The sequence below is a fragment of the Trichoderma camerunense genome (assembly GCF_050948025.1).
Source record: "Trichoderma camerunense strain CBS 138272 chromosome Unknown V8C40scaffold_5, whole genome shotgun sequence".
NCBI lineage: Eukaryota > Fungi > Ascomycota > Sordariomycetes > Hypocreales > Hypocreaceae > Trichoderma > Trichoderma camerunense.
In genome coordinates, this window is record NW_028145365.1 from 1,850,828 (window position 1) to 1,873,755 (window position 22,928).

The 22,928-nt window shown below is 50.5% G+C and overlaps 7 protein-coding genes across 7 annotated transcripts; 3 read left to right on the plus strand and 4 right to left on the minus strand.

Moving 5' to 3' along the window:
* Positions 1-432: 432 nt before the first annotated feature.
* Positions 433-2,576, minus strand: V8C40DRAFT_239939 (CFEM domain-containing protein). Its single transcript, XM_083214705.1, has 4 exons — positions 2,292-2,576; positions 2,090-2,210; positions 1,326-2,004; positions 433-1,259 (listed from the first exon to the last, which is right to left on the minus strand). Exons 1-4 carry the CDS (start codon positions 2,448-2,450, stop codon positions 881-883), a joined length of 1,338 nt encoding a protein of 445 aa, XP_083075832.1. The 5' UTR covers positions 2,451-2,576; the 3' UTR covers positions 433-880.
* Positions 2,577-4,362: 1,786 nt separating this feature from the next.
* On the minus strand, positions 4,363-8,688 carry V8C40DRAFT_239943 (uncharacterized protein). The gene is made up of 2 exons (XM_083214706.1): positions 8,454-8,688; positions 4,363-8,184 (listed from the first exon to the last, which is right to left on the minus strand). The coding sequence occupies exon 2, from the start codon at positions 7,976-7,978 to the stop codon at positions 4,991-4,993; it is 2,988 nt and encodes a 995-aa protein (XP_083075833.1). The 5' UTR covers positions 7,979-8,184; positions 8,454-8,688; the 3' UTR covers positions 4,363-4,990.
* A 657-nt stretch (positions 8,689-9,345) lies between these two features.
* Positions 9,346-11,438, plus strand: V8C40DRAFT_239944 (2EXR domain-containing protein). The gene is made up of 2 exons (XM_083214707.1): positions 9,346-9,914; positions 9,970-11,438. The coding sequence occupies exon 2, from the start codon at positions 10,063-10,065 to the stop codon at positions 11,287-11,289; it is 1,227 nt and encodes a 408-aa protein (XP_083075834.1). The 5' UTR covers positions 9,346-9,914; positions 9,970-10,062; the 3' UTR covers positions 11,290-11,438.
* Positions 11,439-11,914: 476 nt separating this feature from the next.
* On the plus strand, positions 11,915-14,621 carry V8C40DRAFT_239945 (ankyrin repeat domain-containing protein). The gene has a single exon (XM_083214708.1). It carries the CDS (start codon positions 12,435-12,437, stop codon positions 14,292-14,294), a length of 1,860 nt encoding a protein of 619 aa, XP_083075835.1. The 5' UTR covers positions 11,915-12,434; the 3' UTR covers positions 14,295-14,621.
* Positions 14,622-14,847: 226 nt separating this feature from the next.
* V8C40DRAFT_239946 (uncharacterized protein) lies at positions 14,848-16,773 on the plus strand. Its single transcript, XM_083214709.1, has 2 exons — positions 14,848-15,232; positions 15,364-16,773. Exons 1-2 carry the CDS (start codon positions 15,161-15,163, stop codon positions 16,489-16,491), a joined length of 1,200 nt encoding a protein of 399 aa, XP_083075836.1. The 5' UTR covers positions 14,848-15,160; the 3' UTR covers positions 16,492-16,773.
* Positions 16,718-18,113, minus strand: V8C40DRAFT_239947 (uncharacterized protein). The gene has a single exon (XM_083214710.1). The coding sequence runs from the start codon at positions 17,811-17,813 to the stop codon at positions 16,842-16,844; it is 972 nt and encodes a 323-aa protein (XP_083075837.1). The 5' UTR covers positions 17,814-18,113; the 3' UTR covers positions 16,718-16,841.
* Positions 18,114-18,412: 299 nt separating this feature from the next.
* On the minus strand, positions 18,413-20,789 carry V8C40DRAFT_182208 (uncharacterized protein). The gene has a single exon (XM_083211739.1). The coding sequence runs from the start codon at positions 20,632-20,634 to the stop codon at positions 18,430-18,432; it is 2,205 nt and encodes a 734-aa protein (XP_083075838.1). The 5' UTR covers positions 20,635-20,789; the 3' UTR covers positions 18,413-18,429.
* Positions 20,790-22,928: the final 2,139 nt, after the last annotated feature.

Genomic DNA, 22,928 nt, shown 5'->3' on the forward strand with positions numbered 1-22,928 from the left:
ATCAAGCTGAAACCTCAAGGACGCAGACGTGAAACTGCAGCTCAGCCGCGTCTGCGGTGCGCTGTCATGTGTACGCATATGACTGGTACGATACCCGGGGAAAAGCTGCAGCAGTCACATCGAATGTCTCGGCTGGAGTGCCTGGTTGCGGCCTGACCTGTCCGATGCTTGATCCTGTCATCCTACCAGCTCTCAGTTCCTCCCGCATCCAATAGGCTACCAAGGAGCACTGTTGAGCTGGCTTGGCTATGCGGGTGATGTTGGGCAGTGTTCACTCGCCCTTGCATTGAGCTGTGGGGGATGTGGATAGCCACCACAAAGTCAGCTCCCGGATTTGTGAAGCTCACGCTCTACTGGACAGAAAGGTACGGCTTTGCCGCCGACCGGTAAGACGGTCTGGATGCTGCAAAGTAAGATATATGACTTTTTTGTGTTCTCTCTAAAGCCGCCTGTACATGATGAAAGGGGAAAAATGTAGCTGTGGCCGTGAATGACAGAAAAGGTATACAAGAAGGGGGGGGAAAAAAGGCCGTAAAAGATGAAGTGAGTGTCTCCATCAAGGCATTCCCATGGTGGTGTGACAATCTAGCTCATTCCTCTGCGTTCTAACCAACGATCCATGGCAAAATTCAAAACACATTTGATACTCATCTCTGTTGGTGACATGTGTGTGTGGCCGTTATTACATTGGACCTGCTCCGTCGGCCAGACGGTAGCAGACCCCTTTCCCTCCCTCCTTACCTTTATTTTCCGAAAGATGGGCGACTGTAAGCATCTGTTGCCTGTGAAAGCTGTTGCCCGTAATAGATTTTTTCCCCCGCCGTATGTTGTGAAATCCTATCCCTATATCAATCTTTGTGATTTTACCATAAGTCGTTGTTCATTGGACAGTAGCTGGATGTGCCACCATCTCTAAAACCCCCTCGGCTCGCTGGATAGACTCGCTTGTCTTTGAAACTCCGTCTATGCTTCGATTGTTGCATAGTTCCAACTGCTCTATATCCAATGGATTTGGGCTGGACATTTTCTCTCCGATCCAAGATTCCTCTGTCATGGGGGGTAGCCCAAGGCTGGAGCCAATGGCACGCGGAAATATGTGTGCTAGGATTAGCCGTATAGAAGGAATGCATGTGCAAATAATGCTTATGTTGACTTCGATGGTCGACCACCAGGCGATGCTCCAATGGTCCCAGGTTGGGTTCGCCGTGTTGGCGAAGTGGACTAGCGACTGGAATCGGAGGAGGGAAACGATGGTTGCTCTGAGAATGCAAAGTTAGTATATGGCTTACTTAGGCCAAGATGAGATACGGGGAGACTGGTCGTACATCACTCCCGTCATAAACATAATAGCAGCACTTAGCTTCCTTCTCCACTGAGTGTCGAGCTTGTATAGCTGGAACAGAGGAATGACTATAAGCCAAAGATCCGTTGCAACATTGACGGCTGCGTTTGCCCACCCAAACGAATTCATGTCGATGCAGTGCCCGTGTGATGAATTGCTAAATTGCCCCCAGGCTAAGCCCAATGGCACACACTGTGCGAGGCTTCCAATGACGAAGCTGAGACCAGCAGCGATGTTGAATATGATGGTACCCCAAAGCACTCTGCGGAAGGTAGTCCCCGGAAACAGGTCAAGATAAAAGAGGGATAAACTGATCTTCACAATGGTCATAATGACCACGTAGAGAACTTCCATGGCTAGGAACCACCGAGCAAAGGAGGCAGCGTCATCTGGAGTTAATGTCCAGATATCTTTCCCCAAACCATGGCTACTCAGTCCCGAAATGTTGAACGCGATGCAAGGAATGCCGATAAATCCTGCTGCCAGCAAGGTCCAATCATCGGGCCCAAAACCCTGCCTGATGCTGAAGAGATATTTGGATATGAAGCGGATACCCGCTATCATAAGAGTTACAGAGCTAAGAGCAAGATTCATCGTCTTGAACCGACCAGATCGGTCCCGCGCTGGGGCACTGCACACCGTTTGTGTGAGATTCATGGTAGCTTTTACCCAGTGTTAGCCTTCGTTGAACCACAAAGAAGTGCAGAAAAGAGGCCCTGATACTTATGGGCAAGAAAATACACGTACTTAGGCTCTCAGAAAAGTTGCATGATGACTGAAAGCAGGAGAAAGTTTGAGACTGTTGAGCCAAGCTCTTGCATATACATGATAAATCAAGCTCCGAACAGGTGGCAGTGAAGCAATCCAGCTTTCAAGTGGTGGGAGCCAAGTTAGCCTTTGCAGCATCAAAGGCGATTTGATTCGGATGGCAAGCATCAGTGTTACTTACAGCGCACAGAGGCAGATGAATCGAATCGGGGTGTGGATTGACACGAGAGCTCAGCATATTGGCGTCATGCCGCTGGCCTGAGCTGATAGGTAGAATGGTGGCCGCGGATACAGCAACGGTGGTCGCTATAATAGCGAGCGATGATCTTCGAATAATCATGGTCTTGTGGCTGCTGAAATCTATGACGCGAATGAATGAAATGCCATCGAGATCTCAGGGAACACAAAATGAAGAGGGGTGCCGCCATCTTCATAATAAGAACCCCGGCTTGATGCCGCTCCCTTCAGTTTCTTGGGATAGCAGCCATCTCAATCGCCATCCGATGGGTGCTAACTTCTCCCTTGCTTCCCGGTTGCCGCTTTGAGTGGAGCATTGGCGCTCTACTGGGCTGCAGGGCAAGACTTATGAGCAAGGGGTAAAAAAAACCAGAGACTTTGTACCATTTCTTTGACTTTCCAGTTGCTTTTCGGACCTTGAATATTGTGATACAATGTATTCAAAGTGAAAACATAGCTTAGAAGATGGTGGGGATGGTGGGTTACCCATCTGGGAGGTCGGCGAATATGGAGGACTTTGGAGGGAAAAGCTGTGCTGCTCTTCGCCCCCTCCCGATCATGACTGCTCCACAGAAGTTGGCACTCAGCTATAAGCCGGTCAAAGGTAAAGCTGCATACTCATTGATGGGATCGATATGAGTTTGAGGCTGAACTCTCCTAAAAGAGCCAAATGAGAAGAAGAATCCCTTTTGCAGCGCCCAGCTGATAACATCCGGAAGGGTCACTGCTTCAATTGCTGTTTGGTCGCAAATGACGTTTAACGTCGAATAATTTCATCAGGAAAAAGGAGTTGTCAAGGTTCAGGGCAGAGCAGCAGCAATGGCCAATTTGTCCTGAGTTACCGAGATCCGATTTTCCTTTGGACTGTTCCATGTCCCACGACGACGGGCGAGAAAGTAGGTAATCGGCTGTTCTCCGTATTTCGAAGTAAAGAAAGAATCCATAATGGTCACTGCTATCTGAGACACGGGATTTGCTTCCCTTTCTGCTGGTCAGTGTCTCTCCATGCAGATGGACCCATGTTGGGAAGACACTAGAGGGTGCCCTTTTCTTTATTTTCTTTTCTTTTTGCTACGTGGATGTTGCTAATGAATTGATGTGATTTTCGAATCGGAGGGGCGCTAAGTTTCCTTTCGTTTCGTTTTTTGGTTAGGGCTTCTCCCTCTTTCTTGGTGCGCGATATGAATGGCTGTATGTTGAGACAAGGAGTATGAACTAGGGCGGGAGGCGCATTCGGTCAAGGCTGGCAACCAATTCGAACCGTGTCTTGCCCAAGTCGCTGCTCTGTAAACATAATTTCGCGTCTAGATCAAGGTAGTATTTGCCTTTTATTCAACAGAATTACAATTATTCTGCGGTACCAGTTTCCAGCGCAGATTTCTTCGACGAGTTCTGTCCAGTAGAATCACGGTGGTCAGTGTCTGTCCTACCCGAGAGACAGGAAAGGGTGGGGTTTCGGCGCCGTAGGCCCACACAAAATCGGCCGGCTTGAGCTGGTCTGGGGTCTTGCGTGCTTGTACAAAGTGCTCGCAATTCATTGTCATTGGCATTCAACTGGCAAACGATGCAGCAGGCCATGAAGCTGCCCAGAAACTCAATACTTGGCTTGCTTCTTTTGAAACGCAAAAAAAAAAGAAAGAGGGGAGGAGATCAGACGAGATGAAAAAAGCACCCCGTCGTCGTATCCCTGTTTAGTAGGCTGAACCAAGGGAGACAGAAAAAGGAACAAAGGCAAAATACACTCACCTCCCAGTTTGTTACAAATGATGAAAGTGCTCTCCATAGATAATCTCTGCATAATTACGCACAGCACAAATCTCGCTGGAAGAATCTTGCGCCATATCATAGCGCAATCTCATGGCATTGTTTGAGAAGCCTCAGCTGTCTCTCGAGATCCTATTAGGTGTGTCCACTACGTCCCCGTTGCCGTCGTAATATGCAAGAAGTGAGATATTGAATAATGCCGGGCACACCTTTCTTGGCCTCTTTTGGGGGCCTCTGCTGTTGGTGCAATCCCGTAGACATGGTAACCGGTCGGCCGTCTTCTCGCACCCCCTCGGTAGCACTTGAGACCGTGGGTCAGCAAAGCGATCAGATTTGACACATATTACGTGTTGGGGCGTTATTACGCAGCAGGTCTTATCGAAACCGGACGCTGCAGCGGCTTGTCAGTCAATCAGAACCTTGAATTATGCGACATCATTCTGAATCACAGACAGCCCCCATCGCAGAGAAAAGTTTGAGGTACGGTAAAAATTTGCAACTATCCTGCAGTTTTTGAAGTGAGACAACTGGAACAAGTCAGAAAGTTTAAGTTGTGCATGCTCTGGGAATTCATCATGAGCCACAAGAGAGGCAAGCGAATACAGTCGAAGTGATATATTAAAGAAGCATTGTTGCTCCGTAAATTCCTTGATTCCTGGAAACCCAGCTGACTTAGGTAAAATGAATGCACGAAAGATTCGCAGTATCACCGACGGGGTGTCAAATTTGTCGGAGAAGGGATACACCCGCGTGAACCATGTTAATAACGGTAGCTCATAACAAAGATCAGAATGAAAGTGTGCTTGTTTGCGAATGTGGTGCCGAGGATAGTCGCTGGCAAAGGGCGCTGAATATCTTTCCCCTTGTGGCGATACATAATTAAACATCGTCATCCCATAGATAAATAACGTGACGCTCTCCCAGTGCTTCCTTCAAACACAAGACTAAATCATCGATTGCAGTGAGAAACTTCAAGTAAGATGACACGGCAACACAGTACCGTCGGTAATTCTCATCTCGCACAAGCGTTGTGCTTAGTTCAATCTTATGGTGCTGCGCATAGGATAGGGACTCAAAGCAGGTACGGACAAGAGGCACAGGAAGTCTTTCCGGGAGAGGGGATCCGGTCCGCAGGGCTTGTTCGACGATTGCCAGCACGGCCATGATGTTTCCGATGGCGCCATCATCCAGTATTCCAAGAGCAGTAACTAGTCTCTCTTGAAATTCCTTGGGAAGAGTAGTCGACAGATACAAGAGTCTCCCGAGCGCTTGGTTCATGTTTCGACACTGCTCTTGAGTTTGACGTAGAACCGCTTGGTCGAACGGGCCCGCACTAAAGTCCACCTTTAGAAGGGCTAATGAGCCATTCAATGATGAGAGAATCTCTGCAACCTCTAGTGTAAGCTCCTCTATGGCTGTAGCACCAATGGGGCCCTCCTGGTTCGCCCGACTCCAATGTGATAACAACAGGGCGTAATAGTCTGACAAGGTACGAACGGTATTCGCTAGAGTCTTACACACATGTCCGGTGGCAGACGGGGGTTTGGGGAAGAGCTGAACAATGGTCGCGGCGAGAAAGCCCAGCAAGACAGTGACCAATCGCTTCCAAAAGGCCTGGTATCCTCTGCCAGGGTTTCCGTACTGGGGTAGATGGACATTATCATAGCTGAAACCAATGATGAGGATGAACGTGACGCCGCACATAGCCGTTGCCTGAGTGTAGGCCAGCGGTAAAAATATCCTCAGCCACATAGAGATTACGGTGAAAACTGCCACACTGGCGGCCAGCCCGTATGGGTTACCTGGACCACTGCCAGATCCTATGTACCACGCAACAAGGCCAAAGACTCCTCCAATCACTGTGCCGAGGGCTCTCGAGATGAGGGAAAAGGTAAAATCAGCCATGTAAAGGAGCACGCATGTCTGTGCGGTGATGACAGCCCACAGTCCCTTTTCGCGATAGAAGAAGCCAGCTGAGTGAGGAATAGATGCGGGAATGGCAGTGGCAAGTGTTACGACAACCATTCGCATTGCATACATGCCGGCTGGGTTGGTGAGCCAACGGTAGGTTCCGGCAACAGCTCTGGCGACTGGTCCTGCGCGGGTGGGAGCCTCGTATCCTCGGATGAGACGGAGTCGCTGGCGCACTTCCTTAGACTGTTCATCAGCCACGTCTGGATCATCTGCACCGCCGTCATCAGAGACGCCGGCGATTGGAATTGTTTTCCTCCCACTAAAAATCCAGTGAAAGGCATAACGTATGCGGGACGGGAGCCAGATGCGATGCCGGGTTTGTGAAGTCGTCAGTTGAAGAACGTGTTTCAGCATTGTCTCCATCGCCACAGCCACGCCTAGTATACGTTCTTCCAATACCATGGCAACCATCATCGCCTGCAGAGACTGTGGCTGGAGAGTGTCTGATATCTTCAGCTGACCGTCTTGGTCAAAAAGATCGGAGTGACAGTCTATAATTGCTTCGGTGGTATTGGTGACGCAGAATTCGCGAGCAGACTGCAACGCTGCCAGGGATGTCTCCATTCGTTGAACCAGCGCATCAAACACTTGCTGAGATGGTTGGCGGATCCACCGACGAGTATTGACGGTATGAATACAATCAACCACGACTAAGATGGACTCTGAACAAGCTTGGCGTACTTGTGCGGTTGTTTCGCGCATAGCTTCTATCATTCGAATGCGAAGATCGCTCTGCTCGGGCGTTCGAAGTGCCTTCATGAGCTCTGCGTATTGCAAAACATGGCGTTGACCAATCTCGTGACTACCCTTTTCTCCCGTCTGTCCGTCACTAGAGTGTTTATCATACTGCAAGCCTGCTTTGCTTTCCTTCTGCAGAGCTATAATGGAGGTGATGTGGAAATCGATCAGAGATGTGCTGGCTATCATAGTCTGGCGGATACATTCCTTTAGGCCCTTGACGTCGTCGGCATTCCACCGGCCACGGGAAATATCCAGGGGAAGGAAGGCAATTTCTGGCTCCATGGCTTTATAAAGTGCAATCATGCCATCTTTGCTTTGCCTCAGCTGCTCCACTTCCAGTTTTTGAGTATTGAACCGTTGCTGTGTCAAGTCAAGAGGAATGTCGAACATGCGAATGAGTTGTTCCATTTTTCGAAGAACCACGTAGGAAGTAGACTGTGGGAAGAATATCAAGCAACACGCTGCGCCAATGCCTACCCCAATGGCGCCTGGCTTCACCAATACCTGCCCCAGGAGCGGAGTGAAGGTCGGTAGAAGTGGCCCGGTCAGCAGAAACACATCGACGACGATGTTGCCAAAGAGATGAAGAAGGGTAAGCTTGACGTTGTTTGCTCGTAAGCGTGACAGAAAGTAGATGAAGGCACAAGACATGACGTAGTATACAACCGTCACGCGTGCATCCAGCATATGACCTTCATATACCAGTATCTTACTGATGACGGTTGCATTTTGACCAGTGCTTTGTGCTTGAGCGACCGCGGCCTGCTGTAGGGCTTGGAGTTGTGATTGGGTGTCTGAAGCGGGACGGGCAGCCAATGCAGCCTTCATTGTCAAGATTCCCCAAGCCCAACCTAGACACAGACCGACAAGGAGCGATAGAGATCCGAGGAGATAGATGAGGAGAATGCCAGCCGGCGGCGTGACAAAGAGAACTAGAGCAGCAAAAAAGGTAGAAATGCCGATGCTCTGAAGAGAAGGTTCAATGAATATCAAAAGAGCAGCAACCCAAGCCGCTATGGAACAGCGGAAAAGAGTTTTGAGATCGTTCCCATTGAAGTGGTTGAGCAATGAGGGCAGAGCGCGCTTCTTGGGGGTCTCCTTCTTCTTGGTACCATTGTCGGCGCCATTGTCGACAGACTCCTCCGCTGACATGTTGTCAGTGTCAACGGGCGATCTGCAACGATCGATTTTTGATGTTTTGATGTTTTGATTTTTTTGAGACTGCAGAGCAGTGCCGGTTATAGTATGTTGGGTTTCGAAGACGTAGCTGCAGCTAGCTTAAACCCAGCAGGTCGCTAATAGCTGAGTCAGAACTAAAAGAGTTGTTGAGCCATGCACGGACAACCTGAGCACCTGATCTCAGGATTTGTTAGCCAACACTGATAGAGATGGACCCAGTAAGGACGAGAATACAATTCGTTGCAGGTGAGACGGAATGGTTATGCTTTGGCCGGAAACCCGGCTTGTAGCTGTACAGAAAACGAGGGGTAGAGAGGGAGAACAGCTCATGTACTATTTCGTACCTGCAGCTGACAGATGTTTCAAGGAAGGGGAAATAGTCTGGGGACGCCGACGCGCGAAGAAAAATAGTCATTCCATTAGAGAGATTAGGTAGTAGTTGTCTCACCTCAATTTGAGAAATTGAAAGCCGCTAGATCGGGAGAGGATGGTGATTGTAACCTTGACTGCCGAAGCTCTACGTGGTAGCGTAGACTTGGCGACCCTGGTGCCAAGGTGAGGAAAGACGCCAGCGAGTCTTACGAAAGGGCAAGGAACAGTAATCTCTTTAAATTGGTTTTGCATCTCACGCGCCAAGGACCCAAACGCCCGGATGGATCGTAGGATCGGCCATTTCCCCTGTGCGGCCAAGGTGCATGTGGTGAATGGAGAATTGATGTCAGTTTCGGGCGGCTCGGGTCATCCGAAATAGTACCCCAAAGCCAAAGGTGGATAAATATGCGGAGGAGCTTCGTGTGTCCGTATATTCCATGGACCTCGGGATGGCAGTAGAGGACGGCGTTTCCAAGCGCCGAGTGGGTAATGGGCAGGGCTGATCCGCGTACCTAGCGCCGAGCTATGGCATGGCAGGACGGCTAAAGAGCAATTAGCGATCCGATCTGGATGAATTGAATGCCAGCGGGTGCTTGCTTACTACTCTTGCAATCTTGCTACTGCACCTGCGACATCCGAGGGTGATTTCATGTGCGTGCATGTTGTGTGCGTGTAAGTTGTGTACTCATGCCAATACACACAAAATGCAAATGATGGAGTTGAATGAGGAACAAGATGGTGTGAGAGATTCTCCGCATGAACAATTTTGTGTCTCCTCTGTGCGTGATTCATCAGGGCAGACTCTCTCCTTCCATGCTTGTACCTTGACCGCCTGGCTGCAAGGGCGCACCTGCCAACGTGCTGCTGAGGTAGGCACCTCTAGGTCGGTAGAGGTGGCTAGAAGTACCACCGCTGGCAAGCACCGTGCAGTGGTACATGAGTGTTTGACTCTGATACAATGGCGGGCTTTCGGTGAGGATAGTGCCCAATGAAGCTCACTGAATGCACCTTCGCCCCCAATATTTTTTTTGCTTTTTCCTCCCCTCAACAAGCGAACATCAAATCCAATCTCACATGATGTGCATGATACCTACATAAGGTATGCATTGGCTTGCGACTGCCACGGTTTAAGTACATGCCATGGCACGGATGGCGACTTGTGCCCTTTTCATTGGAGAGACGGCCAGCCACCATATGCGCGGTATCGGGTTATGGAGGCCGCATTGAGGCCGCAACCCTCTATTCTGGCCTGTGAAATGCACAAGGGCTGAGGATGAGGAGCATCATATTAGTCTATTCAGGATAACTCGCATATGCAATGAGACAGAGCTGCCGGCGGGGCTATATAAGGAGGGCGGGACGAGCACAAGGCTGGAGGCAGACTTGAATCTCTTTCCCATTTCCAAAACACAATACCAAGCCCGTTTTCATTCGATTCTGAAGTGCTGAAACAAATTATTTCTATCGAGGCACCTGCTACGACATCCGATATAATACTGCCTGCCTAGGTGCTCCTGGATCTATTAATCTCTTACAAGTAAGTGGCATGGTGGTGTTACGAAGACTTTGTGCTAACATCTAGGTACTTTCAGTGCATAAACAATCAATCCGCGAACCAGATACATGTAATTAGCTTTACATGAATATACAGCTTTCGAAACCAGCTTTCGAAACCAATCTCAGCAATGACTACTCTCACAGAATTCGCCTGCTTCCCCAAGCTCCCAGCGGAGCTCAGAATGGAGATTTGGAAGCGCGTACCCCAACCAGAACGTATCGTTGGTTGGGTCCCCTGTGGAAACTGCAGAAATATCTGTAGACGCAAATCCAAAAGCAGAGAGGAACAAGACGGAAAGCCACTTGCCAGACAACGATGCATGGATACGAATCATCCCAACTGGCTTGTCAAGTATGTTGTACATCCACGCAAAGACGCTATATTCGCACCTTTGCATGCTTGCCGCGAGTCTCGAGAATTTTGGAAAACCCAATTCTACACGCCTCCTCGGCACATGATGGTCAACGAGGAAGGATTTGATATCCCAGTCCAATTCAACGTGCCTTTCCTCAGCTATGAGCAGGACATCTTCACCATGTTCGGGGCTTGGAGCTCTACCACCATCTTTGACATGGAAACTCCAATGGATGCACAGGTTGAGCCGTTCATCGGCCTTGATCGCGCACGTATAGAGCATGGTGGATATAGCGAGATACTGGATCTCTTCTTTCCCGCGTCTACCTTGTTTGAAGTCAACGAGCTTCCTGCTCTCAAGAGGCTATCGTTGATTACAATGGGGCCCCAGCCTCAAGAGGATGAAGACCAAGAAGATGGAGTGCTCATGCAGATGCACGCATGCGTGGCAGAACATTATGATTGCCAGATAATAGACATTGTCAACCCTGAGGTCGGTGAGAATTCCACTATTCTCAACGAATGCCGACCACGCCGGAAGCCGATCCATTGGTATACGAAGGAAAGGCAGTTTGATGATTATTACAACTACTGGAAGGCGTGGCTGTGGCATGTTGTTGAAGGGCAGGCTCATTTCCTCATCAAATCAAACAGGGTTTCGTGGTCGTTGATTGTCAATTTTGCCCTCGCAGAAAATCCTGAATGGAACGGTCCACCTTCTCCGGAAGACTGTCCGCTGTATCCAGATCAATGCAGCGGCCCCACGGGGCACAGAAAATGTGTCATTGGTCACTGGAGGCCGAAGTTTGAACTATCATGCAAGTATCTGTGTGAGGAGAGGTGGGTCAAGTTCTTACGGGATGATCTCGATGTCAAGATTGAAGGGTGGAAACAGCCAATCGAGAGAGCGGCGAAAGAGAAGGAGGATGGACGAATTCGAGACTTTATCAATGGGAATTATCCGAACTTTTGGAAATGGTGGCAAGGCGATGTCGAGTGATTATAACGATTTGTAGATGGAGTTTGGGGAGCAGGTACTCATTTCATGATTCCATTACCATGGTTCTTAATGGTTTCTTTCAGGCCAATTTCTCTTCTTACCTATCCATCTTTTACTTATTTTTTTTGAATAAAAGAATTCTTTTCCCCTTTCAAACAGGATGGCATCATTCGTCGGTAATTCGAGAGGTAGTATGGGTCTCCCATACCTCTGGGTACCGACTTGGCTCATCTATGAGGCTCTGTGACTGACTTTTACCAGTACGATAGCATATGATGTGAGCTTTGGAATATTACTACAGAGTATATCTCATTGCCTCGTAATCAGGTGGGACTGTCTGAAACACGATGAGCCCATGGACAAATTAGAGACGAGGCAAGGAAAGCCACGTCGGCAATGTTGCTTCCAACTCCTTTCCCCTCACATTTGAAGGCCATACTCGGGCCTAGAGCGTCCTCCCTGCAGTGGCCAGCCGTAGCATTCGTGGAGAGGTCTATCACGGAGTGGTGTCATGCCATGCCCCTGCACTTGCTGCATGTTGCAGCGCAGCCTGGCCACCTGTCGCCCACCCACAGGTCGGAGAGATTAAAATCAGCAAGGATTAATGGAAATTTATGCGAGAGGCTGCAGCATGGGAGGTGGCTGGCGTGACCGGTGTGCTGGGGAAAGGCACAACTTGCATCGCGCTAGATGTATGGTGGCTCTCAGCTGAGAAAAAGCAAACAATTTTTTGGCCTTTCTTTTTGTATGGTTTAATGATGTGGCGAGCATTCTCGTACACCATGCCCACTGCGAACATGGGCTCTATTACATACTCGTATTTGTTAGAAGCGACGGTAGAAACAGATGTGCCGCTCCTTCTTCCTCCTCTTCGTTCCCCTCCTACACAGGCCGCTACTCTTATAGATTACACACAAGCTGCTATACCAAGATATTATAGTGGCATTCATCCTCTCTCCATCAGGATCATATCCGTTATTAGTTCCAACCACATTTCACAGGGAATGGTGGTTACTAAAACAAGAATCTTGAAAGACATACGCTTCTTCTAGGTAAGTATTCTCGATCAAACCTACATACCTTGGCTGAATTTAGACACCAACTAATCATGCTATTGTCAGATTACTTAGAAGATAGCGTTATACATGGAGGCCAAGGCAGATATCGGGCTCGACAAGGTTCCCGTCGAGATCTTTCTCAAGATTGCTGGCTTCCTCAAGAGTGAAAAAGATCTTGGGGCTCTTGTTCGCTCATCCCGCCGCTTATATATAACGCTCAACGGCGTTTTATACGAACGCAATGTGTTCGAAGCTCATCCTAAACATTCCTGTGTTCTTTGGGCGGCCAGAAACGACTCGTTGAATACGATAAAGCTGGCCTATGCCCATGGCGCCGATCTGAACCTCTACGACCCGCGATCTGAGCTGAGAATAACTATTGTGTGGTCCAAAAGAAAGAAAGTGGATGCTAGAAAGATATTCTCGCCGCTCCACGTGTCAGTGATGAAGGGCTATCACCACATCACACGGTATCTCCTTGATCATGGCGCCTCCGTCGACATTCCGTCAGTCGGCCTCTGCAGCTGCCATGCCATGAACTTCAGGCCATTGTTCCCCGCATGGTATCCGCTTCACACAGCTCTGGTTCATGCAAAAGAGGGCGAAATATCATCAGAGATGTTGATACGGCATGGTGCGCGTAAAGTGGCTGCAGAGTGTCCTGGCCTGAGCTTCCAAACAATAAGCTACCAGCCGAGCCTGGCCAGGCTTGTTGCCGATTTGGGAGGCCTTAGAGAGGGCAACGTAGACGCCTTGGGCTATGCGCCACTTCATCTTGCTTCACTGGATGGAATGGACGATGTGGTTGAGATGATCCTCGAGAACCCTGAAGCCAACGTTAAAGTAAGAACCCTCGAGGAAAACAGTACTGTTTTGCATTGCGCCGTCAGACAGCGAAACCTCAACACGACAAAGCGGCTTCTAGAAGTGCCAGGCGTAGAGGTTGAGACTACGGACGCTCATAACAGGAACGTCGTTTACGCCGCAGCAAGAGGTTACAACGACGGGACTGTTGCGTCCATCATTTCCCTCCTCGTCGAGCGCGGTGCCAACATCAACCTACCAGACGAGACTGGGGTAACTCCTCTCTATGCCGCGGCTTCCAGGATATTGATATATGACTATCCCAATTTCAAGGCCGTTGAAGCGCTGCTCGCTCACGGCGCCGACCCCTTTTTGTATCAAAAGAACGAACATGGCTGGACCATCTTTCACCAACTGCTTCGGCAGGCCCCCAATTTCGGGGAGGTGGTCAATCCACGACGGGCTGCGCTGAAAAGACTCATTGAGCTGGGACTTGAATTTGACACTTGCTCCTGTACCACTCAAGATGAATACGGCCTCGACTTTGACAGCGACGCCACGCCGCTGTTCTTTGCTGCCGCACAAGCCCAAGACCCGGAGTGCACCGAGATTCTCCTCAAGGCCGGTGCTAGGCCAAATACGCCGGTGCTGAATCGAGAGAATCCCGAGCACATGCAAACTCAAAGTTTTTTGGCTGGTATATTTCGCCATTTGTGGTGGGAAACAGAGAGTCGAGGGTTTGCTCCTCCTCTAAGCCAGGCTGGTGAGATCGTAGCATTGCTTCTTAAGTACGGCGCCAGCTTGGAGGACGTCGACGGCGTAGAATCTGCCCTGGAGTTTGTGTGCCGGTGTCCGGAGGAGAGAATGGATTACTCCCATCTGGACTTTGTGCTGAAGCACGCCACCCGCGAAAATGTGTCTCCTGAGCACGTCGAGGGGGTTATCAATGGCAATAGGCTTGAATCTAGTATCACAAAGGGTGCGATTGCCGACCATCACCGCATCGTGGCTCACAAGCTGATAAAGTTTCGGAAGAGATTATTTCCGGGAGAGATTTCGACTGAGGAAATTGTGGATGATGTGATGGACGTCGATGCCGATGCCGATGCCGACAGCGATGGTGATGATACATGTACTGAATAAGGTATAAAGAAGAAGAGAAATCGATTCGATTGTTATACACACCAGTCTTACCACCAAATTAATGCATTGCATCTGGGATAGCCAGTGTTGGAAGCGAATGGTAAAAAGTCGCGATGATGTCGTTGATGCGGTAGTTGTTGTTGTTGTTGTTTACTACAGGCATCTACCGCCTGCCTTTGTTGTATTAAATGCGGTTCTTCGGAGGGGTAATGAGGACATTCAGACGGAAACAAGTACTGCCACCAGAGATGAAAGATGCGATACAGAAAATCAAATGCATTTAGGGAATCTTTCGAGATAGATTTGTATTCACTATTAATCATTTTCAAGAAAGAAGAAGAGATCAATGAAAGCCACGAGATATTAAACAATAGCAGGTACCAATCTAATACCTATAGTAGTAGTATCCGCATCCCACTGTATCTATACTTGGAAAAGGCTGACGCATGTCATGTCACATCCAGTTACAGTACCTCATCCACGGCCCACTAGAGCTCAATACCCACTTCGGCCTTGTCATCAAGCCACAGCCTCTCTCTCTCTTTCTCTGTCTCTTTCGCTATCAATTAAGCGCCTCTCTTCTCTTGTCCTCGACCTTGGAGCTTCTCCTCCTGCATCTCTCCTCCCGCCGTCTCTGCGCTTATACCATTGAGCCACCAAGATTCGCGCACGAAAGTCTTAATCCGACAATCTCCTCCCTCAGGCATCCAATCCTGCCAATTTCACGTGGCGCGCAGATCGTCAACCGGCCAGGAATCCCCTAGCCATAATCAAAAAGCCAACCAACATCTTGCGACCTCTTCTCTCCTCCTTGCATTCTCGGTCTCTTCCTCTCTCTGTCTCTTCCTCTCTTATAGTTTTCAGCCATGCTCGTCTCCCTGACGGTCGGCAAGGTTGACGCTGGCGTCACAGTGCTGCTGACCCCAGACAAGCGCTTGGTATGTCTCGCAAGCTGGCCTGTTTTGTTTTGATCTGATCTGCTTTGCTTTTCTCTGCTCTGCTCTGCTTTATTCTATTTTGATATTCTTTCGAGCTCCATGTCTGACCACCGCAATTTCAAAACATATAGATCGAATTCCCTTCCATTCTGCTGCCTCCCAACATCTCCTCCGGTAGTATCGTTGACATCACGGTTGGCCGCAACGTCAGCAAGGAGGCTGCTGCGGAAGACGAGTTCCGCTCCCTCCAAGACCGCATCTTCCAGTCCTTTGGCGCCTCCGAACCCGCCGCCCCCGTCCTGCGCTGCCGCAATGCGACCCAAACCTCCGTTGTCCTGGAATGGGACCCCATCGAGCTCGCTACTGCCGACTTGATGTCCCTGAGCCTGTATCGCAATGGGCAAAAGGCCGGCAACATTCCCCGGCCGCTGGAAATGCACAGTACCAAGATTAGCGGCCTGGCCGTCGACACCGAATACAGCTTCCACCTGGTCCTGCGGACGAGCGCCGGCACGCGAGCAAGCGAGAAGGTGGTTGTGCGAACCCACAAGATGACGGATCTCAGCGGAATCACCATCACAACCGGCATTCTGCCCGCGACGACAAGAGAGAACCTGACACGTGCGGTGGAGCGCATTGGAGCCAAGATTGTCGACGGAGTGCGCATCGACACGACGCATTTCGTCACCACCGAAGGCAGGGGAACGGCGTGGGAAAAGGCCGTCGAGAACAACATCCCCGTGGTGCGGCCCGAATGGGTGACGGCCTGCGAGCAGAACGGCCGGATCCTCGGTGTCACCAAATTCTACCTCGATGTCATGCGGCCAGGGCCTCCCAGCGACGACCAGCTACCTCCTCCTCCCGCCAAAGACGTGCCTCCCAAGGACACACCACCACGAGCGTCACCGCCGGCGCAAGAGTCAGCTTCTGATAAGTCTCGGGACAGCAAATCGGCCACTCCACCGGTCAACGGAAAGAAGGACCATGAAGCAGAAGCAGAATCGTCCAAAGCCGGAGAAGAGTCCAACCCCCATGAAGACGAAGACGATGAGGAGGAGGAGGAGGGAGAGTCGTCGGAGCAAAAGACAAAGTCTGACGAGCAGGCAGAGCAAAAAGTACGCCTAGAAGACGTTCAGGAGCAAAAAGTGGCACTACGGCCTGTCGAGTCCCAAACGGCCATTGTGGAACAAGTCAGCGATGACGACGAGGATGGATCTCGGCCCGCGGACGGGGCATCGTTTCAGGAGGTTGAGCTGTAGAGCGTCCTTTGTTTTGCGGATATATATGTACACCAGGCGTATGTCTCTATGCTTCGTCTACTTGCAGGTACTTTGTTATTCATGTTTCACGCGCCATCCTGTTTTTGAGTGATGCGAATAGAGGGGAGGGGATGATGGTGAAGAGAACTTCTATGACTAGCTTGTTTGTTATTACAGGGCAAAGGGGAGCTATTTGGGTGGGCGGGAAAAGACAAAAGCATGTCATGCCGTTTACAAAAGAACTATTTTATAAAGACTTTTTAATTTCAATGTTGTCCCTCTGCGCTTATATACCAAGTCTCATGTGTTTCTGTAAAAAGGAGTGTCTGGTTATATTCCAATGCATGAAATCAAGGAGGAATCTCTGTCCCTTTCCAATCCCAACAGCGCCCTCTGTCCTTCACCCCCAAGCCACACACCACGTCCATGAGCCTCTCAACCGCATACTCTGTGCTGAACAGCTTCTCCTTCGGAACACCACTCCAGAAGTCCTTGCTCAGCTCCGTCTTGACCGTGCCGGGATGATACGCTACCGCCATAGCATTGTCGCCCGCCCTGGTCCGCAGCTGTATGTCTAGGCTCTTGGTGATGCTATTAACAGCAGCCTTGCTCGCGCGATACGAGAACCAGCCTCCCGCACGATTATCCGTCGTGGAACCTACTCTCGCCGACATGTTGAGCCAAGTTGCGTGCTGAGGCAGGCGCATCACCTCTTCCTCCGCCTCGTCCTCATCCTCGCCTTCATAATCGTCTTCATCTTCGTCCACGTCCTCGTCGTCGTACTCGTATCCCGGCTGCGCCATCGCAGTCCCCTTCCTAGGCAGGAACCCAAAGAAATGCTTCGCCACGAGCAGCTGTCCGACAGCATTGATCCGGAACGACTGCAACGCTGCGTCCGCATCGACCTGTGCCGGCGATTTCTCTGGGTTGAGCAGCACGCCCGGAAGCACGCAGGCGAGATGCAGGTGATGCGAGTCTTTGGGGAACAGATTCTGGGCCTCTTGGGCGGCAGACGCAATGGTGGACTCGTCTGTGACGTCGCAGCGCACGACAAAGAGGCGCTTTGAAAGCGCATCTTGTTGTTTCTCCTGCTTTCCATTCAACGACGACGAAGAAGCTGATGAAGAATAAGAGGATGACGGCGTGGAGAACACATCTCTAAGAAGCGCCGCCTTGGCCACTGCCGGATCAGGATGCCGCGTAGTTGCGAGAACCGGGATAGGCGTAGATAAGCGAGCCGTGCGTCGCAGGATGTGGCGGGTGAGGGCATTGCCGATGCCTCTGCTGGAGGGGCAGATGAAGATCCATGGCGTTGAGGACATTGCTATGTCTTGAGTTACAGAGAGCGGGTGATGTACTCTAGAGTGTGGACATTATAGTATATGCGAGTGTATTTGATGAATTGACTTTCACGTAGCTGATTGATTGATTCAGATGAAATGAGATGAGATGAGATGATGAGAACTTAAGAACCACCGACTTGAGTGGTTGTGTTGGATGTGGTTCGATGACGCCAACGAACCGTCCACAGCTCTGTCATTGACTCTCCCTTATTAGAATCGCCATGCATTTACTCAACACTCAACATACAGTAGCCAAACTTTAAAAACAGCAACCAATCAGCTCAGACAAAATAAAAATTAATTCCAGGCGCTATGCCAGATTACAATAAAAACTAAGTAAAACAGAAGAAGAATGTCAAGACTTTGACGTGTACGGGTATATCTAAGTAAATACGGCCATGACTTGGTATATCCGTCCCAAAAAACATGTTCGCACTTCATCTTCAAAATCAAGTACAGCATACAGCTACGTGATAATCTCCCCCAAAAACGCCTTGAACAAGAGTCATCGCCCATCCCTTTCGCTGCCCCCTTTTCAGAACAAAGGAAATCAAGAGTGAAAGTAAGTTAAAATAATGCATCTCTGTCATTGCACCTACACGGTGTTGTGACGCCAATCATCTGCCGTTCTCTCCGCAATCTGCTCCTGTCTCCGTCTCGCTTCACCGGCCAATTCTCTCATCAGGGGCTCAATGATTCCCAGGCCGCTTACATCGTCGCCTCTGCTCATCGTGTCGCTGCTTTCGCTGTCATCAGACGCAAGCTTTCCCCCAATGAGTCCTGCCACGATCCGATCTCGGGATAGGCTGGCTCTCCTTGTGGGCGTCTTGGTTCGTTTGGAACTGCGAGCTTTACGTCCCGCGCTTGCTGAGCTGACCTCGTCATCTGAAGCCCAGCCTCGACCTTCGCCATCTGCATGCGCAGCTTTGTTGATGCGGTTTGACGTCTTAATGTTGCGGCTCATGTCATCCAGGACGGGCACCAGAGCGCGCAGCCAAACATCGCCATTGCGCTCCAGTCGGCGTATACGGCGCTCTACATCTCGGAGACGGTTTTCGTGGTACGAGTCATAGAGCCGTAGGATTTGCTTGTCCATCAGGTTCCGCTTATGCTGTAAATACAGTTCGCTATCCATGTCACGAGAGAGTCGCAGTTGGCTCATATCAGGTGAAGAGTGAGAGCTTGATGGAGGAGAAGATATCTTCCCACCGTTCTTGTCTTCTGGCAATCCCGGTGAGGGTTGGAGATCAACCACAACGACAATGGGAATAAGAGTATTCAGGGATGACGTTTGAGGGCGCTGACTCTCCTCCTCTGCGTCTGCATTATTTCGTGATTGCTCTCCGTCTTCGTATTCTTTCTGTTGATCATCAGACTTTCGTCGCTGCAACTCTTTGAACGCTTTTGCAGCTTCCATGTCTCTCCTCTTCTTGTCTCGAACCTTCTCGCGGCGGCTCTGGATTGAGCCCGCTGTTGATGGGCGAGAAGGGAGCTCCTTGTTAACTGCCAGCATTGATTGGGCAGATACAGCTCTGCGAACGCTACGCTTGGTGCTCCTTGAAGATCCATCGGTAGATTCCTCGGTGATCGGAGAGGGAAATCCGATGCCCGGTTTGTATTGCTGCTTAGCGCGAGAGTCAGCCTTCCCTGGCGGCTTCGGAAGCGGCTTCTTATTGTATCCGTCCCGAACGGTCTCGACGTCTTTGACTACGCTCAACAGACCGTCAATGGATGCCGAGTGTGCAGGGTGACGGTGCCTCGGGCCAGTAGGAACAACCATGCTTGAAGGTCTTGCCGGACGCTGCTGGTTGTTTGGCCTGGCCGGGCTCTTCGGAGGTCCCCAGACAACCATTCCCTGCGCGTTGATATGCGGTGGGTCAGTAATCTTTGGAAATATACTGACGTAGCCTGGTGGCTTGTTCTTCGCTTGGTTCCTGGCACTTGGCCCCATAGATCCTTCTGTCGAGTACCCCGTGGATTGACTGCTGGATTTGTGGTGGCTTCCTATAGTGCTTTGCGTATAGTTACTCCTCTCATCCAAGCTTGATGAGATGGACTGCTGTGACAAAAGGCTGGAACGCTGTGTGGAAGGGGCCTGAGGCAATGGAGAAGCTTCATCGGTCGCAGTAGGGAAAACAGTGACGGTGCCATTTTCCCCGGAATATGTCTGGACGGCAAAGTTTCGTGGGAGAGTTGCATACTCATTCCTTGTTCCCCCAACCCTTGCACCGGTGTTGTTATTCACATTGGCGGGGTTTTGTGTTGAGTCGGAAGCAAAGGGCATGGCCTCGAGAGGGATTGAGATGGCGATGTGCCGGTGTCCTCCAATGGTGACGCCTGACACTGCCGAGTCTGGTAGCTGAATGTTTTGGGGAGGCCTGGGAACCGATTTGCTTCTTCGTTTCATGGCCATGAATTTGGACCATTTCGACTCCCGATCTTTGTCGTCTGCGTGACCAAAGGGAACGGACATGTAGCTGCTCGATGGGGGTTCGTGATTCTTCAAGAAATCGGCTAAACTCGTAGTATCATCTCTGCCGTGATGGTTCATTCGATTGCGAGGACGATCTTCTAGATCATCAACACCGCGGGCATTGCCCTTGCCGTGATAAGAGCTTCTCAAATTCTTCAACGCCATGACTGGATCAATCACGGATGATCTCCTGTCTTTTTTGTCCAACAACTCGATACCAGTGCTATACCGACGGAAAATGACGGGATTCGAAGCAAGTGGTGATGGAGGAGGGTTTTGGTCCCCCACCCAGGGTGTGAGAAATCTTGAACCAACAGATGCCGCCATTGCTTCTTCTCTCGAATGAACTGGGCTAGTGGACAAATATCAGCAGCCAACAGCCGGACTGTACACACACAGAGAGAGCGCCTGTAAAGGTGGCAATGCCCTTGCGTATTCGAAACCCGCCACTCGCTTTCCAAGTCTCTCCCTGACCAGGAACCGTGATAGGATGTCTGATAGAAAAACCTGGTGGCTATGGATTCTTGCAGATTAGGCGTGTAATAGCGTGCATACAAAGCGCATACGTCTAGCAGTAGTCTTTTAGGGACCGAATTGTCACTCGCGCGGGCTCTTCCGCCCTCGATAGGGTAGATGTATGTCTCAGTCGTCGGTTGCTGAGGGGTGTGGGAGGATGATGTACTCGTGTGCTGAGAGGAGAGATATTGGCCGACAAGGAGTAATAGTCACGGCCGAAAACAAGGCCGGTATTATACAAGGGCAAAGGAAAAAGAAAAGGGAACCAAAAGAGCGAGCGAATGAGAGACCTGGCTCTGTCTAGAATCGAGCGGGCCTTGATATGTATGTGGGTGTATGGGGAAGAGCACTCGTAAAGTGAAAAAAAAGAAAATACTAAAGGCCAACGATTGGCTCACATTAGACCGAGAGCGAGGATGAAGAAGACAAGCAGCACACAAGTGGCAACTCTGAGCACAAAGAAGGAAGAAAAAGAAAGGAAGGGAGAGAGATGGCGTTGGCTCGTAGCTCGCCAGAGCGGAGGCAATGGAGATGAAGATTATGAAGAACAAAGCCCTGAAGATCACTTTACGGCCGTGATCAAAGCAATGTCTTTAACATGGGTCGTCTCCTTAAAATATCGGGTCACTTTTTGATGAAAGGGCCTTAAGCTTCCCAGCACCCTGGCAGTTGACTTGACGAGGCCCCCCAGGCCCCCGGCTGATGAGCAGGCAAGGAACTGAGCTATCAAAGGGAACCTCCAATGGACAGCGGGTATCTCCAGAGCCAATTTAGCTCGCAGAGTGGTCCTGTCTTTGGTGGCGCACTCCGCCATCATAGCCCATTGGCCGTCTTGGTCTGGGACATTCAGACTAAGCCGCAGTGACGATGTGCTATTGAGAGTGCTTCCTTTTTGTCGTTTTATTCAGCAGGATAATGGGCGGCGGGGAAGCGGGATGTGAAGCACTTCGCCAAGCAGCCACTTCTCTCCTCTTCCCCCCTCCCTCTTTTGCTGAATCGGCTCCCCGTCATTGTCCAACCCTGGCCGCTCGCTTGGTTTTGGGGACGGTTGATCGCTTAAACTGAACATGATGCCAGAAAAATCCTCGCCCAGGTCAACCAGGAGCATTTGTCAACCTTGCTTTCACACGTGTGCTTTTGTCTCCGGCTGCCCGTCATCTACCGACTCCCGACTGACTGGCTGAGGAGCAAAGGACGAGCCGAGATGAACCAAGCGCGATGATGACAACGACTGGCGAGGTGCAGGGATCAAGGCTCCAGTTCGCTGATTGCCGTGGAGTCGTATATTATGACAAGGGTCGGTACTGTCTCATTGCGCTTGGCTTCGTACTGTGTAGTGCTCCGCACTCTGTACTGCAGGGAGCGTTCTTCTGCAAGAGGAGAGGAGGCAGACCGCAGAGTTGTACGAATTCAAGTCCAGTATGCATTTGTCCGGCCCATCTTCCCAGCTGGGGTGAGGAGGCTCGCTGCATCGCGTATCCTTTCCAGCATCAATGGCTGCGAGCGGGCGGCTGCATTGTGTGAGCTGCGAGTACTATCGTATCCCACTGGTTAGCTCGAGCAACAAGCTTGTACAGTAGGAGTACAGTAGGGTACTGACGGGTAGCAGGAATATTTCGAAGTGATCCATGGCGGCAATGCAAGGGACCTGGACCTGCAGGCGAAATTATCCACCCCGGGTACGAAGTGGCTCCTCCACAGTCCACAGGAAATGTCCGCTCGGCTCTGCTCTGCCTTGCCCTTGCCCTGGATTTATTATGCTTCCTGTCCAGTTTTCATCGCTGTCAAAGCTGACACGAAGCGAACATGTTGCCTGGGGCAAGACCAAAATAGAAGGGTCGAGACAAATCCAGCACTGCAGCATGAGAAATCAAGAGAAGAGTGAAGAAGATGAATGAATGAAGCCATCGAGAGAGATGGTCTGACTTGCTAGTAGTCTTAGCCAGGCCCGGCAACCAGCCACTGGCCTGGTTGCGACTTCCATCAACGACCAAAAGGTCTCTAATCAGCGCCACCCGCTGATCTGGCGCCCTTATTTCACACCAGACAATTTCCCCTCTTCATGCTCAGGTCAGGGCGAGGATAGCTTCCAAGCTTCCTCTAAG

What these genes read in the sequence shown, in the direction of transcription:
- V8C40DRAFT_239947 (XM_083214710.1), bottom strand. Translation starts at nt 17,813, where the DNA reads ATGTCCTCAACGCCATGGATCTTCATCTGCCCCTCCAGCAGAGGCATC.
- V8C40DRAFT_239939 (XM_083214705.1), bottom strand. Translation starts at nt 2,450, where the DNA reads ATGATTATTCGAAGATCATCGCTCGCTATTATAGCGACCACCGTTGCT. An exon ending in CAACTTTTCTGAGAGCCTAA is followed by an intron (nt 2,005 to 2,089) that starts GTACGTGTATTT and finishes ACTGGGTAAAAG; the next exon opens with CTACCATGAATCTCACACAA. An exon ending in ATGTTTATGACGGGAGTGAT is followed by an intron (nt 1,260 to 1,325) that starts GTACGACCAGTC and finishes TTGCATTCTCAG; the next exon opens with AGCAACCATCGTTTCCCTCC.
- V8C40DRAFT_239946 (XM_083214709.1), top strand. Translation starts at nt 15,161, where the DNA reads ATGCTCGTCTCCCTGACGGTCGGCAAGGTTGACGCTGGCGTCACAGTG. An exon ending in TGACCCCAGACAAGCGCTTG is followed by an intron (nt 15,233 to 15,363) that starts GTATGTCTCGCA and finishes CAAAACATATAG; the next exon opens with ATCGAATTCCCTTCCATTCT.
- V8C40DRAFT_182208 (XM_083211739.1), bottom strand. Translation starts at nt 20,634, where the DNA reads ATGGCGGCATCTGTTGGTTCAAGATTTCTCACACCCTGGGTGGGGGAC.
- V8C40DRAFT_239944 (XM_083214707.1), top strand. Translation starts at nt 10,063, where the DNA reads ATGACTACTCTCACAGAATTCGCCTGCTTCCCCAAGCTCCCAGCGGAG.
- V8C40DRAFT_239943 (XM_083214706.1), bottom strand. Translation starts at nt 7,978, where the DNA reads ATGTCAGCGGAGGAGTCTGTCGACAATGGCGCCGACAATGGTACCAAG.
- V8C40DRAFT_239945 (XM_083214708.1), top strand. Translation starts at nt 12,435, where the DNA reads ATGGAGGCCAAGGCAGATATCGGGCTCGACAAGGTTCCCGTCGAGATC.